The 19,128-nt window shown below is 31.5% G+C and overlaps 2 protein-coding genes across 3 annotated transcripts in view; one reads left to right on the top strand and one right to left on the bottom strand.

The window, feature by feature from the left end:
• Positions 1-12,137, top strand: part of LOC129984157 (receptor-type guanylate cyclase Gyc76C-like) — a 554,740-nt gene extending 542,603 nt beyond the window's left edge. For both annotated transcript variants that reach the window (XM_056093958.1, XM_056093959.1), the window contains one exon: positions 10,719-12,137. In XM_056093958.1, coding sequence (XP_055949933.1) covers positions 10,719-11,429 — 711 coding nt within the window. In that variant the 3' untranslated portion in view covers positions 11,430-12,137. The remainder of the gene's footprint in view (positions 1-10,718) is intronic.
• Positions 12,138-17,368: 5,231 nt separating this feature from the next.
• Positions 17,369-18,526, bottom strand: LOC129984909 (uncharacterized). The gene has a single exon (XM_056094861.1). It carries the CDS (start codon positions 18,524-18,526, stop codon positions 17,369-17,371), a length of 1,158 nt encoding a protein of 385 aa, XP_055950836.1.
• Positions 18,527-19,128: the final 602 nt, after the last annotated feature.

The raw sequence follows: 19,128 nt of genomic DNA, 5'->3' as shown, positions 1-19,128 counted from the left end.
GTAGTTCAAACGCTGTCCAGTTGGCTCAGTGGTGAAAAGATGATGAATCGCCTCAACACATTGAAAGCTTGTTATGACTTGTAGCTTCGACGTGAGATGTTTGTGAAAAAATAAATGCAACTGCAAAAATAAAAAAAAGTATGATGCAGAATTTGATGCGTCCAGCAAGTATAAAAACGAATTTCTGCCTCGGCTACTTAGGTAGCACAAGTTATTACACAATATTGTACAATATTGTATTATTCAATATTGTACAATATTGCGAATATAGTTCAATATTGTACAATATTGCGAATATAGTTCAATATTGTACAATATTGCGAATATAGTTCAATATTGTACAATATTGCGAATATAGTTCAATATTGTACAATATTGCGAATATAGTTCAATATTGTACAATATTGCGAATATAGTTCAATATCATAAAATAGTGTGTGTGTGTGTGTGTGTGTGTGTGTGTGTGTGTGTGTGTGTGTGTGTGTGTGTGTGCGTGCGCGCGCTACTTGGGATGCGTGCGTGTTCAACAAATCAAGATATTTGGCCTAATTCACACAAATACATTTTAGGAGAATGAGTATGTGCGCTTCGTAGCGATATATTTTAAATTTCAATTATAATTTTAGTTAAATAAAAATGGAGCGAAATATTCATGTTTTTTCCGAGATATTTGGGGAAATTTTATTTAAATGGATTTTGCATCATCTTAAAATTTTAAAAATTAGCTTTTCAATAATACCAAATTGCTGCTTAAAATTTTTTCTGGCTTAAAGAAATCTTAAATATTTTAATTTTATTTTACCATTATATGTTTCATTATTTAAATGAAACCGAAAGCATTCACATTGTTGGTACTACATATTTCATCCTAGATTTTTTTTCTTTGTTGATGATGAAGATATAAGATGATGAAGATATATCGGCTTATTTTTTTGAAGTTCAACAAGTACACTACACTAATAAAATTTTAAGGATTCTTTTTGTATTTAAAATTAAAGTTTACTTTCAGAATAAACGATAATTTAAAAAATCTTTAAAGTGGGCCCATTTTTAAATAGATATCTTTCCTGCAATATAATTGGATGTATGAAAATATAATGAGATGATTGGGAAAATATGTGGCACAATTAACAAATCAATATAAGACTTCTAAAATATGTATGGATTATATATCTAGCCACTAGAGAAAAAGAAACAGAGGTTTCAATCTTAGATACATTACTGGAAACTCGTCCAACATGGCAATCTAAATAGATGTGGCACCACCAACTATTAGCGACCGAAACTAACAGGAAATACTTTGCGATGGCGTAACGGAAATAGTTCCGACAGTTAGTTCAGTTATATTAACGTCCCGTTGTAAAGCAACACTAGGGCTTTAACGTGCAACAGACTCCTTACACGACGGTTCTGGAATCGGGTCTCGAACCTGAAACCCTACTGCTCAAAAGCCGAGACCTTACCACCAGGTCACCGCGGCCTGGAAATAGTTCTGACATTATATTCTCTTGCAAACAATAAGCGACTTTTTTTTAAATTTAGGATAAATATAATAAAATTCAAAAAATCCTTAATTTCATAAGAATTATCTTTAATATCCTACTCATACATTTCTGAAATAATAGTTTCTCAATTTAATTTTCCATCTTGATGAAGTCATTTTTTTCATAACTGTTTAAGATTTTCCTAACATTTTCGGCGTTCATATTCATGTCGCTATTTCTGAAAAATAAACAAAACGGTTCGCATAGAAAACAACACAAATAAAACAACAAATCTATTTACATAGTAGTAAATCTATGTAAATAGTAGCGGCCAGGAAATAGTCTGAAAGTACAGACCGACAGACAATCAATCACCCAGTTATTGGATTTGGCATAACATTTTACAGATGCCTGAATTATGGATATTAACCCTTTAAAGGGCCATTTTTTCTAGTCATATTATGTTAAAATATTTATAGGTTTGAAATTAGAATAAGAAAAGGGATTCATTTAGCTTATTAGATACATTTAATTTGATTCATTAATTAATTAATTTGGTTCATTAATAATTAAGTAACAAATCAAGACACATCATTTTGTCTGAGATAAACAACTGAAGCATCTAAGTTTCTGACTTACTAAAAAAAGTGTCAGAACTTATGCCAACTTACATAATTTCATACAAAGATTGATAAATTTGGTGGGAAGCATAATTCCCACGGCCCTAGAAAGGGTTAAATCTGTGTACCGAATCTTATCTATCTAGTTCTCTTCGTTTTGTAATTATCGTGTTAAAGTGTATTCAGATAGATTTTACTCAAACTTTGATAGAAATCTGCAAGGTTGGGGTATACTCAATATCAGTTGTGTAGCTCAAAGTGTTTCTGAGTTATTTTTATCACAGACAAACGGACATTTCTAAAAAATAAATAGTCAAACTCAGTTCTAAAAGTGGAGATTCATTACAATCTCGCTTTCCAATTTTTTGACGATTACTATACATTCTGTGCTATTACTATACATTCTATCTATACTATACTATACATCTATTACTATACATTCTATCTATACTATACTATACATCTATTACTATACATTCTATCTATACTATACTATACATCTATTACTTTACATTCTATCTATACTATACTATACATCTATTACTTTACATTCTATCTATACTATACTATACATCTATTACTTTACATTCTATCTATACTATACTATACATCTATTACTATACATTCTATCTATACTATACTATACATCTATTACTTTACATTCTATCTATACTATACTATACATCTATTACTATACATTCTATCTATACTATACTATACATCTATTACTATACATTCTATCTATACTATACTATACATCTATTACTATACATTCTATCTATTACTATACTATACATTTATTATTATACATCTATTACTATACATTCTATCTATTACTATACTATACATTTATTATTATACATCTATTACTATACATTCTATCTATACTATACTATACATCTATTACTATACATTCTATCTATTACTATACTATACATCTATTATTATACATCTATTACTATACATTCTATCTATACTATACTATACATCTATTACTATACTATACATCTATTATTATACATCTATTACTATACATTCTATCTATTACTATACATTTTATACGACAAAGTAAAAGAGCAGTATAACTGCGATGATTTCGGATTAAAGTTCTAGGCGCTGCGATCGTTTATCAAATTCCCGAGTGGAACACCTGATACCCTGAGAATCTAAGAAAATTTGAAATTTAAAAATAGTGTACTGAGAAAGCCATTAAATTCAAGTTATACAAAATAATTAATTTAAATTTGTAGGATCCATTAGTCCCAGCGAATTAAGTGGTGGCTAAAGACGGTTAGCAAAACAAATAAGTATAACCTTCTTCCGTACTGCTCGTGTTTTATCAAAAACATCAGGTGTTACATTCTTACACGCTTCATTCCACAATACCATCACAAATTCCCACTTTTTTCATTCATTTTATTGGAAAGATTTGATTGCAAACAAATCAACTACAAGAAGGAAATAGGAATACAGGTCTGATAATTTTTTTTTTCTCTTTTCTGTTTTGATTCCCGCAGGATTACTCTCTTTTAAGTGTGGTTGCTTCAACTGTTTGCTTTTCGTCAGAAAATAAATATGGGCATTGCGGATGCTTTATTTACTTGAAATTTCTGATATCAGAAATCTTTTCTTAAATCCCGAATGCAACTCTGAACATCTACAAAGGTGTTTTTGTTAAGGGCAGTATTGTATATCGGAAACTTCCAAAAGTTCCCTGGATTATCAACACATTCATTGAACTGTTGAATAATTCCAAACCTAAAATATTTTCTTTTCAAAGACAGATACCACAAAAAAATTATATTCAAGGAATTCTTTTGTTATAAAAGAAACTAGATTTTCTTACAAGAGTAATTTGTTTTTTCTCACTTTCGGGAATGTGAAAAATCTATCTAAGTTTAAATCTTTTTTTTTTTTTTTTTTCCTTCTTGTTCTTTTTTTTTACCTGTAGAAATTCTTTTTTTTTTTTTCTCTTTTATTGCTTTAAGTAATTTATTTTTTTAAAAAAAATACTGTTTGAAAGATTTAATGCTACACTGTTCGAATTCGATAAAAAATGCTATCTAATGTTTTTATCTAAAGAATTCCATTTCTTTAAAGTGTCGTATTCAATTACAAGACTGTAATGGAGAATTTTAAAATAGTTGACATTTTCTTTCTAGATGAACGTTCATACAAAAAAGCGACATTTTAACTATCTATTTTTTAAAAAAATAATGATGAATGTGAAACGCTCCGAACTTTTTTTTCAGCACAAATAATTTTTATTTTGTCATTCTACAGACAATTAAATATTAAAATATTGCACTGCGTTACTATCCGATGGTACGAAAAATAGGCTTTTGTTTTAGTTATATTAACGTCCCGTTTTAAAGCAATGCTAGGACTATTTTGGGACGAATCTCATAATTTTGGACCGCGGTCAGATGACGAGGACGACATTTGAGCTGGCACCCCCTCTCCAGGCTTCCACTCCACACCAGGGGGACGACGTTTGGCCCCGAAGAATTTAACTTCACCAGACCCGCTTATACGATGGTTCTTCGGTGGAATCAGGTCTCGAACCAAAACCCTCGGGTTCCAAAGCTGAGATCTTACCACCAGTCCACCGCGGTTTAGAAACGATAGCTTATTAATAAAACTAGAGGTTTAGTTTAGTTATTTTAAAGTCCCGTTTTAAATCAACACTATGACTATTTTGGGACAGACCTTGTAATTTTGAACTAGATGGCAAGGTTGACACCACGCTCACACACCCCACTCCAAAATTCCACACCACACAAGCGGAAACTAGAATTTTAAAAAAAGATTTAGAAAAAGTATTTAATTTTACTGATTCTAGAATTATAAAGATTAATTGAATGACTTAGATACAATATCATGTAATTAAATATGATTAAAGACTAACGTTTTATCAAAACTATAGAATGAAACCGCCTGAGCTATTCAGAGCTAGCAGATTGACATATTAATTCTGCTGTTTTATAAGAAGAGATATAAAGGGCGTCCCAAAATAAATGTAAGATTTGAATATGCCCCCAAACGTGCTCTAAAGTGTTGGCAACCCTATTAGAAAACCATTTTACAGTTGATAGTTTAGGGTTAATAAAAATGGAACGTTACACGATAAAACAATGTGTTTTCATTACTGAACAATATTTCAAAAATAATAAACGACTGGCGGCCACAGTTCGAAAATTTAAAAATTGGCCGCCTATATCGTATGATTCAACATCATTGGATTTCCTTTTATGGAGTTATGAGTAAAGGTCTATGCCAGCACGCGTACATGGAAGGAGGAAATTCAACGCTGCATCAACGAAATTCGGCCACGTTTATAAAAATGGTCATAGAAAATTTCGACAAAAGAGCGCGTATGTGCCAGCAAAGCCACGGAGGCCGTTTAGACTATCTGCTATACCATACATAACCCTATCCTGTGTCCTTTAGGATTCAATAAAAATATAACAACTTAAACTGTGTGTTTTAATTCAAATCTTGCATTAACATGTTGTTCTATCGTGTAACGCTCTTTTTTACTAACCCTAAACTATCCGCTGCCAAAGGACTTTTTTTTAAAATAGGGTTGCCAACATTTTCCTGCACGAACAATGGCAAATTCAAATCTTGCGTTAATTTTGGGACCCCCTTTTAAAAATAACAAATACTGAAGAATATAAATTATAGCTTTTACTACAAAACTTCGCCGTCGAAAAAAAAATCTTAGGTTATTAAAATATTCTGAGTTCATATATTCTATAAAAATGTTATTCCTTAAGTAATTGATAATTCACAAAGTTTCAGACATTAAATGGGTTATTTATTTAAAAAGTATCCTTATTCTAGGTATTCGAAATGCATGCAAAATAAGAGCCCTTGCATTGATTGCCTGTGATCAGTCATACCTCTCTCCGATATCGGATATTTAAAAAGTTATTTTTTTTCAGATCTAAATCTTCCTGAAAAATTCTTTCTAAAATCGGGTCGGAAAAAAAAGAGATCGATTTAATATCGAGTGATATATCTTCTTATTTTTCCAAACGGATATTTTACGAAATTACCTTCCACGTTTGCTCCAAGTAGAAAAATATTTGCTTCTTGAAAGTTATGTAAAGAGGGGAAAAAACTGCTGTATTTATATAACGTTTTCTCATATCTTGAGAAGTGCTCTTTTTTTTAAACCTGCAGTTTAGATAAAGTCTGTGCATTTGTAAGTAATAATAAGGGTGTTAGAATATCAAGACTTGTAAGTCATATCACTGACTCTCCGAGCCGCCCGAAGGCACACGGATAAAGAAAACTGAATGACCGGGCAATGGCGGAAAGTGTGGTTAAGGGGAAAGCTAAGGGCCATCACCGGCCACGGTACAACTCTTCCCGGAGGAAGTACGTCCCTTCATCGATGGGAGGAGCCAGATCCCTCACCTTTTTGCGTGCCCTCCAGGGTGGCGAGATCCAACCATCATATCGGATAGCATTCATCCTCTTTTCGAGGTGCGCCTCCCCGGGGAGGATTATCAAGACTTGTAAAATAAATTACTTTATTAAAAAGGAGGATTTTTTTTAATTTAATTTTTTTTTGTCTGAATAAGCAAAGTATTCAAACATAACAATGCTTGATTTTACTTTTTTCTTTGGCGCAGCATGGTCATGGCTCTTGCACCAGAAAAAACGCAAGCAATCAATAAATCGGGACAAGCGTAGGATTACTATCATATTGGATTAATCGTAATCCTGCCAAAAAGAATCTAAAAATTTATCAAATTTGTTTCAATTTTTTTATTTTATCTTTTTAGATCAATTAATTTAAAAAATTATTTTGAAGAGAATACATTTCAATACAAATTACTTAGACGTCTTATTTCCAAATTTTATAGGTTTATTATTACTCAAGAATCATCTTAATGATTGTTCAGTGAGATAATTACGCATAGAAAGATACACAGTTAACTTATATGTCGACAGATGTTTCATTTTACTTCAGATTAATTACTTATAAATAGGCTCAAATACAATGTAAAGAACAGCCAAATGTCTGAAGGTTTAATTTCTGATCTAACAATTCAGTTGTAAATATTTACTAATTGGTTGTCACAACACGCATTGTCATCATCAATCACCATTCTTTTGTGAAAACAGAAAAATTAAACCATGAAAATTTTTACAGTATGCGATTCAGAATTGAAAAACTAAATAAATGCAATATCTTGCCGGCCATTCATATGGCCTGAAAATGTTAACAAAATATTCCATTGCTAATTCTGAACCACCATTGGCCTTGACAGATTAAAAATGACAGAGCCCTTTCCAGAAAGATCTAAATGAGATAAATGAGTTACGTGTCCGTAAAGCTCCTCAAAGTCAAGGTTTTTACATCGTACGACATTCCTGCAAGCGCACGATACGTAATTTTGATTGATTGCAACAAAATTTCTTGTAATTCTTGGAATGTCAAAATAGTTTCAAGAATGTGATAAATAAGCAATTAAAAAGATACACGAAAAATGAAGCTAATAACGAATGCACACGAACGAAACTAATAAACTGTTAAGATGATGCATTCAAGTGCCATTTGCAGTGAAGCCATTGAGGGTGTTATTATGGTTTTCTCTCTCCACTCACGAACAGATTAAATAGAAGCGATGGATGTCATGTTTGGATCGTGTAGATTGGCTTCAATTATTAGCTCAATTCCTTCCATATTAAAGAATAACAATAGGGTTTCGATCTAATCAAAATAGATATATGCGGTTTTCTTTCTTTTCTTAGTCCGTAAGTCGTGGGGCTTTATTTCATTTTGAACGAATATTTTTTTTGTTTTCGCGTAAATGAAGTAACAAAGAGAAAGTAGGATGATGATTGAAAAATTCGAATTCAAGATTTCGACATATCACCATGCTTCAGATATTTCCGAGTCCGAAAAACACATATATAAAATTTTAATTGTCTATCTGTTAAAGAACATCTCAACTTAAAAACGTTTTCCATCTAAAAGCCGCAAGATTTCTATCAAGTTTTGAGTAAAATCCATTCAAAGAAAAACTGCCCGTGCAACTTTCAAATATAAGTTACCATGATAATTATGGAAAACGAAGCGAAATACATGGATAAATTGGATGGATTTAATATCTAAAGTGTAGATATGCCTCATATTTGGATTCAAATCCATCAAAGGGTTAACGCCTATTTTTTTGTACTTCGATAACCATGTATAAATGATAGTTCAGAAACACGACAACTTAAATATATTCATTTTGGTATGTTATTTTGTGACTTTAGTTTGAGTCAAATTTTATTTCAATCGGTCGAAATAAAGTCAGCCAAAATGCACATTTTATTTTCTTGGGTTTTTCTTTTCAACACATTCCAGCGATTAATCGCCAAATGTCACAAGCTTATAGGCTCTTTTGTATCTAAACTGCGTATGACATGAGTATAAAGTAAGATCTTTGTTATACCATGAAGTATACAGTCTCGTGCGGGACTCATGGAATAAATATTTGAGCACTGTTAGCTTTTATAGCTTTCCCCAAGGTTCATAATTTTATACGGAATTGGTAGGGGGGAGGGGAAGTTTTATTAAAGAGTATGCGAAAAATTTCGAAGTGAATACTGCCACGGGTTTCTTTCAATTTTGAGATCGTATGTAAATCATATAATCGAATCTTTATATTTATTTTATTTTCATGGCCGCATGCATTCTAAAAAAATTACTGCTTTAAAAAAGCACATACATTTAAAAAATATTCTAATTACTTATGTACTCGCCTTAACAAGATAATAGAGGTTTCTATTTGTAATGAGATATATGACGACGAAGGTATGATTTCAGGCTCACACACAAAATGTAAGCCATATTTAGGGAATCAAAATCATGCACTATAATTAGACAAAGCCTTGCGTTAAAATCCAGATACTAAAGATTTCTAACTATACCAAGACTATGGTTTAGTTACAGAAAGAATACCAATTAATACAGAACAGACAGAAATCATTAGCTCAAGGGTGAACAAATATTGAATTCCAACTGTCAGCAATCTGGCTTAGCGAATAATAAATCGTTACTCATTATCGATCACTTAAAACAAAACTAAATGAATAGTGTCACTGTAAAAGTGGTCGTCAATATGAAAATACGTCAGATCAAGTAAAGCATGAAGTAGAAGATATACAGCTCACCAAAATGTAGAATTTTTTATTTAAATTATTTCCTACTTTTTATAAGTCGTTAATTTTTAGTTCATCCTTATATGCAATATAAAAATCTTGTAATCATTTTTTTTCATATTCACTCCTCAAGTAATGTAATTTAGATGAATTAAAGTCAATAAATTCGCCGGTAATTAAGTAATAAATAATATTAAAATGGTATATTGCCATCGAGGAAACATAAGTGCACAAAATTTCATAATTCTTGTACACCAAGAAGTGATTGAAAAAAAGAAAGCTTATATAACAAAATTTTATCTCCACAAAAGATTTATAAAACAATTTATGTTAAACTAAGACTTATCCAGAACGCTAACACTTGGCATACGCCGACGAAAAGAAAATATTTCAAGATATAAACATTAAACTTATTTTGGCGAGTGAGCAAGAGTGGAGTACAATTTTAGACGGCTGTGAAACAAAAAAAAATGTGTGTGATCTTCCTACACCTTTAGACTATAAGATAGCAAATTTCACAAATATACTTAGATTACTTTAAATTAGAATTTTAAGTAATTAAATACTAAGCAATATTTGGCATTTTTACACAATTACTTCATATAATATTATTGTACAAAAAGAGTCTTCACACTATTATAAATATAAAATACTGACTTTTTAGTTCAATTAAATGCTGTGCATTTTTTCCCCGAATTTTGACAGTTTTTAAAGAGATATATTTCTGCATAACTTGCTGCAATACCTTTCATCGTTGAACTAAAATTTAAAACAGTGTTTATGTTCACATTTCATTTGATCACGCGATTTTTTTCTAAGCCTTGGCGACCAGTGGGGTAAACTTGTTTAAATTAAGGAAAGAAGTATTCTGTTTAATATCTGTATAGTCACGAGGTATAAGAAAGTAAAATTTTATATTACCGCGAAAGTTATAGAATTGATTATCCAGGCAGTTACATTTTAACAGAATTATAATGTCATAGAACTGGACTATTAGCGTTAATGATGTGTACAATGAACAAATCAGTTATAAGAGTCTTAAGATATCTTAACTTTGATATCTGTCAAAATCTGATGCTTAAAATATTTTCTTGGAGAAATCCTAAACATTAAACTATGCATAAGAGATTCCACTGAAAGTAAACATAATAAATATTCCCGACGAACCAATTGGCTGCCAAATTTGGCGGCTTGATAGAGCTGAAAAATAATTCTACTTTCCTGGCGTCATTTATATTTGTTAAATCACTGAAGAGGACTTGGGTCGAAAAAATAAAATTATACTCCGAGCGCCGATTACCCTCGTTAAACCACCTATTTGAGTGTGGGTGCTTAGATAAACATAAAAAAAGATAGTATCGAATAATTCAGTTTGGTCAAGTTTTATTAATACTGATTAATTTCTTGCTATATATATATATATTGAAACTTCTCATTTTTTTCTCAGGGTAAAGGCGAAATGCAAACGTACTGGCTGATAGGTCATGCAGTCACTGAACGCAGACGTCCAGTCCACAAAGGAGCCGTGCAGCCGCCTCTACTTTTTAACATACGAGAATCCGAGAACAGACGGAGGAGTCCCAAAACAGAATTCCTGAGGCGAGTCACAGCTTCACAAGCCCACAGATCCTTAGACGACAACACCGTTCTGTTCAATGGTGCCATTCCTGGCAAAACTGGTCTTCTTCGGGTCACTCAAGACAGCCCTTTGACAAGGAAGCGTCATAGTGCAGCCGCGCCAGTACCCACTAAAGACACTTTTCAATCTGACCCCTGGGATGGGAACGAAATGGGTTGTAAGGTCACCAACCCAGACAACCTCGATGGCCACAACGACGTTTTTTTAATCAACCATGCACTTGTGAGTGAGTCGGAATACAAATCGAATGACAGAGAGACAGAGACTTCAATCCCCAATGCAGGTGACGAAGTCACAAGGCCTCTCATCAATGCTCAAAAAAGACTGGAACATTTGAAGAAATTCAAGAAAAAATATCAACCCTGGAGGAGATCTTGGTCAGCTGACGTTATTGACCAGGGTTCGAAGGAAAATAAACCAACTTTTGGTAACTTTCTGCGAAGCATTCCAAGATCACCGATAGCAGCTGGAAATCTTCATACGCTGAAGGAAAGTGATACTGAGGAAAGTGTTGTGTGATGTGTTTGTGTTCCTGGATTCTATGTGCCAACCTCTGAAGCTGTGATATTCCTTTCACTTAGCTTGTAGAGTGATATAACTTCTGACTTAAATCATAACTTTTCTCTTAGGCATGCTACCTACAGATTGAAGCTGAAACTTCAATCAGATGAGAATGCTGTCCCTATCTGGTAGAAGAAGAAACTATAAAGGTCACAGTTAAAAACAGACGTATGTTCCAGAAAGTTAAAAGTGGCAAGTTTCTTCATCTTATTCGCACAGTAGCAATTTATGGCATTCCTCTTGAAGAAATGAAAAGTCAGTTAAAAATTTTAAAGAAGACTTAGGTCAAACGATGAATTGTGCATGAATCTCAGTACTTAATAACATAAATGTGTTTGTATAGGATATAAACTTATGTGTACGATTCGTTATTCTCTGTGTCTATTTGCATTTTAAGAACTGGTAAAAATTAAGTTCGTGTATTTATAAATGTAAAACATGTTGAGATATTTCTTGTACATCTGTTAAATGTTGAATATGATCTGAAACCTTTTTAAAGACGTGAAACATTTAAATCAGCTTAATTTATATTTGACATCAGCCATATTAAATTATTTCAATATGTGAAGGACAAAAACATATTGAAATATGATGGATGTAGTAATGAAGTATATGTATTGCTTGTTTGATGATTTTTAAATGTGTGCTTCACCAGAATTGTTAAGCTCAAATAATTTAAAAACCAATGAAATGTCATCTAAAATAAAGTTATTCATCTTGTTTCTAAGCATTTCATTTTCATTTCGTAATATCAACCAAGTACAAATTATTCTTCTTAATTTGGTGCTGTATGATAAGGTGAACCTTGATTCAAATTTTAGATCAGACTTTTCGATAAAATAATATGGCAATTTCAAAACACAAGAAATCTTCTGCTACACGATGTAGGAAATGTTTTATCCAATTCAACTTAATCCAATGCTTCATTGAATTCGAATGTCTAGTCGATAGCAGAAGAAGTTGCAGTCGCAGGGATGGCATTATCTTGTTCTAATGCGTTAATTTAAAAAGTAAGGTGTCAAAAATAATTATTTTCTGATGGTCTGCGGCAAACCGATTTGAAAAGTGTGGCTGTATACCCATGCAAAAAGATATATTGCTGCGAATATTCAAGATTTCCTTTGATAGAGTGAAAGACTGACATTCTTCGAAATATTTTCTAGAACGAATGTCTGACATCTCACGTTGGAAGTTCATAAGCCAAATTCTTTTTCAGTCTCTATTGCAGACAATAAAACGTCCGTCACTGGAAGGTATTCGGTCTATTGTATAGCGCCAGCTTTAACCAAATCGTTTTCGAAATTAACTTTAACCAAATCACTTCCGAATTTCTTTAACCAAATCACTTTTCGGTTACGTTTTTATGTTCTCACAAATAGTTGTTATCTGTTATCTTTGAATTAATATTTTCAATTTATTTTTCGAATGTTCAATTAATAGCTTTCAATTATTCAGCTATTTTCATTCATTAGTCCCAACATCTATGTAAAGGTTAATAAAATCAATAGGTTATTAGCATAAATCGATCAAAGTGATTTCGATTAAGCCGATTTATAATATTGACCGATTAATATAAATTAATTAATTATTATCATACATTATAATAACACTGATCGGTTAATAAAAATCTTATCCGATTAATCACATTGCCTGAATATTAATTATAACTAACAGCCATTGGAGATCAACTCATTCGCCGTTAATATTTGATGTATTTAATGTCAATAAATAATAATCTTAATGTTTTTAGCATAACTCCTTGAGCCGTGAATAAAATATTTTCAATCATCAAACTATCATAGACATTAAAATCATGTTAGTTTAATCGACTATTCCTTAATAGTATACAGGAACTATTCTAAAAAAACCTTGGCAACATAGGGCTTTCAAGACATAAATGTGTGATTCATTTATCCCCTAACTTCCGCGGTACGATTAACTTTACTTTCTTATCTATCATGAAAACTAGACAAATACTAAACATATTGTTTCTTCCTTAACTTTCAGCAATGGAAAGAAAATTTCATAATTTTTCATAATTTCAGAGCAACTTCATAATTTTTCATGATGATTTTTTTTTTAATTTTTCATGATTTTAATATCAGAGAAACAAAGCAATAATTATTCAAAATTAGGCAAATATTTTTAAAAATTACAAAAATTCATAAGCAATTTGCATAATTATTAAATTGATACCATTAAAAAGACTTCTTTCAATTTCACTATAATATAATAATTATTTTCGTGTTGTAATGTTTTCTGACGCTTTCACGAAAATGCTGGAATTTCACTTAATTATTAATTAATTTAATTTAATTAATTTTTTGAAAAAATCCCTGCGAGATGCATATTGTCACAATCTATAATATATATATGGTATATTTGGTAGATATAAACCTAACAATATGTCGTGTTTTTTTTTTTTTTTTTTTGTTTTTGTTTTTTTTTACCAAAGAGCCCTTTTTTTTACCGCAACAAGTATAGAATTTCTAAGGCATATAAAATACCACCGGTTTTGCCGTATTTATTCTGAGCATAGTTATATTCCATAATTTTACTTCGTTCACATGAGCTTCGTAATAGTGCAAAGAAAACTGAATATGCATTGGGGACGGCCTCTTGAACAATTATATTTTTAGTAGTAAAAAATCATCGCATGTCCAACTCAATTTATTTAAATCATTATGCTTTTGAGTTATTTTATTTACATGCATGCAAATGCGGTGATCGACATACGATTAACTCTTTGCAAGATTTGTTTAAAATCTGATATGAATCTACATTTTAGATTCTAAAAAACGTATACTAAATTTTAATCTATCTAACTCTGTATGTTATGTAGGTAGCATTCAGAAAAGCAAAGTTAGTTCTCAGAAAAGCAAATGAACACATTTCCTGTGTATGTGTTCCTTAAAATGGATAGAAATCAGTTTTCCCATTAGAATTTGGTGCAAATATTAAATACCTAATTTCATCCGTCCAGCTTGAAATATTTTGAAATTGTTGTGTTCATAGAATAAAAGATAATCATAATCACAAAACTATTGGAGTTCAAGAATTTGAAATGTAAATATTCGTCAAAATCTGAAGGTTGATATTTTTTTGATGATTATAAGTGCTTCGAATACAAAAATGAAATAAAGCGCTTTCAATAATCTTAAAATTCCAGGTAATTTTTCTTAATTCTTTTCCATAAATAATAAGTAAATAAGGAGCCAGGAAAACTTGAATCCGTTTTAGACCATCCCAATCACTATCTCGGGGAAGATCCACAAATTAGTACTTATTGCAATGACCTTAAAATACTAAATTCAATGCAGAATGCAGTCGGTTTTCGTCGTTTAACCCTTTAAAGGGCTATTTTTTTCTAGTCATATTATGTTAAAATATTTTTAGGCTTGAAATTAGAATAAGAAAAGGGTTTTATTTAGCTTATTAGATACATTTCATTTGATTAATTAATTTGGTTAATGAATAATTAAGTAACAAATCAAGACACATCATTTTGTGTGAGATAAAGAACTAATGCATCTAAGTTTCTATCTTTCTAAAAAAAATTTGTCAGAACTTATGCCAACCTACATAAATTCATACAAAGATTGATAAATTTGGTGGGAAGCATACTTTCCACGGCGCTAGAAAGGGTTAAAAGTTCAGTTTCTATTTCAGTCTTTGGGGCGCATGATTTTAAAGAAAATAAAAACATAGTTGTACGGAAATTTGTTACTATAAAAAATTGGGAAGAAAAAGCATTAATTTCGATTGTTTAACATAAAACATTATTCAAAAATAATAAAATTTTAATAAATCCTTTTTCACAGAGTTGGACATATGCATAATTCCACCACTTTACATCGTTAAAACTATTATAAAAGATCAAATAGCATGTTAATTTTATTATAAATCAATTCATTTACTAATAATAAAACAGCACATACCATTCGAATGAAGCAATTCACTACATCACACAATATGCCAAACTTAATTACAGTAACACACACAACTTACAGGTACGCTGTGTAGATTTTTTTCACTTATTTACACATTTACAGCATTGCCACATGAATCGAAAATTTTAAAATATGGAGCTACATGATTTTGAGAAACTTTAGTTTTTCGAGGTGACTTAAAATATATTCATCCATAAAAAAACTAGTTAAAAGCTGGAACTGTTTTTAACAGACATAGCCTCAAAGTGTTAAAACGTAAGTGGCCAAGAAGAGGAAGTTAGCGCTAATAGCGTCAAGAGAATTTATAAAAATTGATTTTTCAAGACAGAACTTTTAAAATTTGGATATATAAAAATTGAAATTTATTAAATATATAGCGAAAAAATCGCAATTTTTCCTCGGTATACTTAATGACTTAAATAACTTTGAGGTAACTATTTATTTAAAGCATTTATCTCATTGGAAAAACATAGCTATTTCAAACAATTTAGAAATTAGTTAAGTCACGAATAGAGTAGGCATCCTGTATAACTAGAATGCCTATCAGGATCCGATTTTCTTCTTTAATAGTGATTAAATATAGATTTAATATTGATTAAATATAGAGTAACTATATGTTATCTGATATTTGCTACTAACTATCAATTTTCTACTAACTATCAACTATCATATTTTCATTTTTATATGTAAGGAACATGTACTATTTTATTTTATTGCTATTGCCAGTTAAAATGTTATTACAAAACAGACATTTTGGTCTCTTTAATACTGTTATCAAAAGTCGAATTTCAATTCTTCCATTTAATGAGGTGTAATTAGAGTAAAATGATTACTGGTACTCAACTATTTGTCGACAATTACGCGCAAAAATAACCTTAAAAAGATTTAAATATTTGAGGTAAAATATAATTAAAAGGGATATTATATGAAATACTTGAAGTAGAGTTTTTGATATTCTTTCAATTATTTAAGAATTTAAATTTCAACATAAAGATTATAATGCCTGCATATTTTCAAAAATTATTACCATTTTGAAAACTGATAATTACCTAGAACGTAATCTATTCTAATATGTTTAATATGTAGTCACAGAACATTTGCTTCTATTTTGTATGGGAAATTATGTATTATATGATAGCTTTGATCCAATTCAAAACCCTAGGGCTGTTGTTGCTATCTAACTGGGTAACTAAGATCAATTTCAACTCAAATAAGAAAAGTTTCTAATTTTACATACAGGATAGTTATAATTCACGTTCCGCATTCAAAATGCTGTAAAAAAAAGGAATCACTGATCAAAATGACTTCTAATTTGAATTAAATATACTTGAAGAACGACGAAACGGTATAAATTTAGAAAACAGTTCCAAACTGCATCAATAGAGGGCGCTGTAAGCAGCATATTACGTAAATTAAAAGCACTCATGCGCACGATACAGAGATTCCACAGAGCGGGACCACTGCTTGATCCTTGAGGGCAGCCTTGTTTCTGATCTTTCATGGCCCTTCCTTCTGGAGTCATTAGGGTCACTTTTCTATTTTGGAGGAGGCTGTGAAAGAGGCGATTGATGTTTAAAGGACAGGGACTTTCATCCAGACTCTTAAGAATTTCTTTCTGTTGCAAGTTGTCAAAGGATCGTTTTATATCAATAGAGAGCATTAAGACTTGCTTGCCCTCTTTTCTTGCAGCTTAAATTTTGTTTATCAGCTCATGGATGGCTGTATCTACTGATTTACCTTCCCTAAACCCATGTTGACGCTGACTGAGGCTATTAGTGGTCTCAAGGTGGTAAGTTAACCTTTGAGTAATCAATTTCTCTAGCTCCTTCCCGATTGCTGGTAGGTGAGAAATGGGTCGATATGAAGATGCCAGTCTCTGATCTTTTCCTTGTTTCTGGAATAAAATAATATTTCTTATTTTCAAGGAATCAGGGTGGCAACTTAATTCTAGGCACTTTTTAAAGAGAGTTGGGAAGATATTTGAAAGCGTTTGTAAATAATTTTAAGAAGGAGGTTGTCAATTCCATCAATACCGGGAGCTTTACCTGACGGAAGGTTGTCTATTATCATTGAAATTTCTTGGAGAGAAAATGGAGGGTCAAGTGGCTGCGTTGAAGTATTTAAATTATAATTAGTTGAAATAGCAGAAGTTGGGAAAATCTGATCCAAGATGGTTTGCGCTACTTCTTTCAAACTTCCTTTTGGATCACTCTTTATCAGGTATGGGATTTGTGATGGGGAAACTAATTTCCAGAAAGCGGCTTTGTAATGCTTTCCATATGGGTTGGAGGCTGCACTGCAGAAGTTTCTCCAGCCCGTAGTTTTTGCTTGTTTAATATGTTTTTTGTACTCAGTTTTCACTTTCTTGAAGATCTGGTATCTACAATGCTTTTCAATTTCTGGTGCCCTTTGTGCTCTCTTTCTTAATGCTCTAACTTTCTTTTTATGCATTTCTAATTTCTCTATCCACCAGTTTGGTTTCGTTAACAAAAGCTGTTTTTTAATCTTGAAGGTTTTGTTGCAGGCATTAATAATAGAGTTTTGAAGAATTATTGTAGCGTCATTTAGATCTCTGGAATTTCTTGCTGTTGCTATTTTATTTTCTAGATAATAAATATCTTTACCAAGTATATTGTGAAATCTAGGATGATTCCCATGGCGTGTCTTGTATCTTTTGTAGAAATGGTTAGCTATAGTGGATGCTATTGTTGTTTGTATATATCTATGGTCACTTAAGGAAATATCCTCCAGAACTTCCCAGTTAATGGAAGAGTCTATAATTGATTGGGAACATAAGGTCAGATCTGGCCAGCCAATGCTGTTATTTCTTTGGAAAGTTGGTGGGGCATCTGATTTATTTAAGATGTATAAATTATTTGCTAAGTTAAAATCCAATACTTCATTACCTCTGTTGTCATTGGATTTATACCCCCAAAGGGTGCTGTGTCCATTGAGATCAGCGCCGATGATGATCTTTTCCTCCGGCAGGCTGGTAATGATCTCTTGGATTTCTTGGAGAGCTGTGCTGACATCTTGTGCTGGTGAGGAGTAGGCAGAAATTATTGAGATGGGATATAACGATGTTTGAATTTTTAAAGCTACCATGGTGACTTTTGTTGCCAATAGAGAAATATTTCTAATAACAAAAAGTAAAGGAAGAAGCATTATAACTGTCGGAAACAAGGACTTAAGAGATTGTTCGTGTTGGAATAATAACCGTCAACAAATAAAAGAACATGAGGTTTTGACGAATCGCCATGTTTCAGACTTTTCTGAATTTGTAGAACATATATTTGGAATTATATCTGCTTGTCGCTCTGTCTGTCTGTGAATATGATAACTCAAAACTGCTTTGAGATAGATATATGAAATTTGGTATGTTGTCTTTACATCAAATTTGTAAATCTCCTTCAAATTTTGAATGAAATCGAATTGCAGAAATTATGTCTGTCTAAAAGAAATGGAACATGTAAACTACAAAACGCAAATAGTTAGAGTAAGCTAAACTTCCAACAGTGCAAAGTTTTAATGTTTTATAAAACATTTAGTGCAAAGTCTAAAGTGTATTCTCTATAAAAATGTGATCAAAAAATCATCAAAGAATTGACTACCTGTCAGTCTGGGCATTTGCATGCATTTAAAACGATGACTTAAAAATCCATTGGCTTAGATAAATGAAACATGGTATATGATCTTGAAGCTAAAAT

This window comes from Argiope bruennichi, chromosome 9, assembly GCF_947563725.1.
Source record: "Argiope bruennichi chromosome 9, qqArgBrue1.1, whole genome shotgun sequence".
NCBI classification, from domain to species: domain Eukaryota; kingdom Metazoa; phylum Arthropoda; class Arachnida; order Araneae; family Araneidae; genus Argiope; species Argiope bruennichi.
Note: the sequence above shows the minus strand (reverse complement) of the source record. Positions and strands in the feature narration are given on the sequence as shown.

Bases quoted from the DNA above. Each gene is read 5' to 3' on its own strand.
- LOC129984909 (XM_056094861.1), bottom strand. From the start codon at position 18,526: ATGGTAGCTTTAAAAATTCAAACATCGTTATATCCCATCTCAATAATT.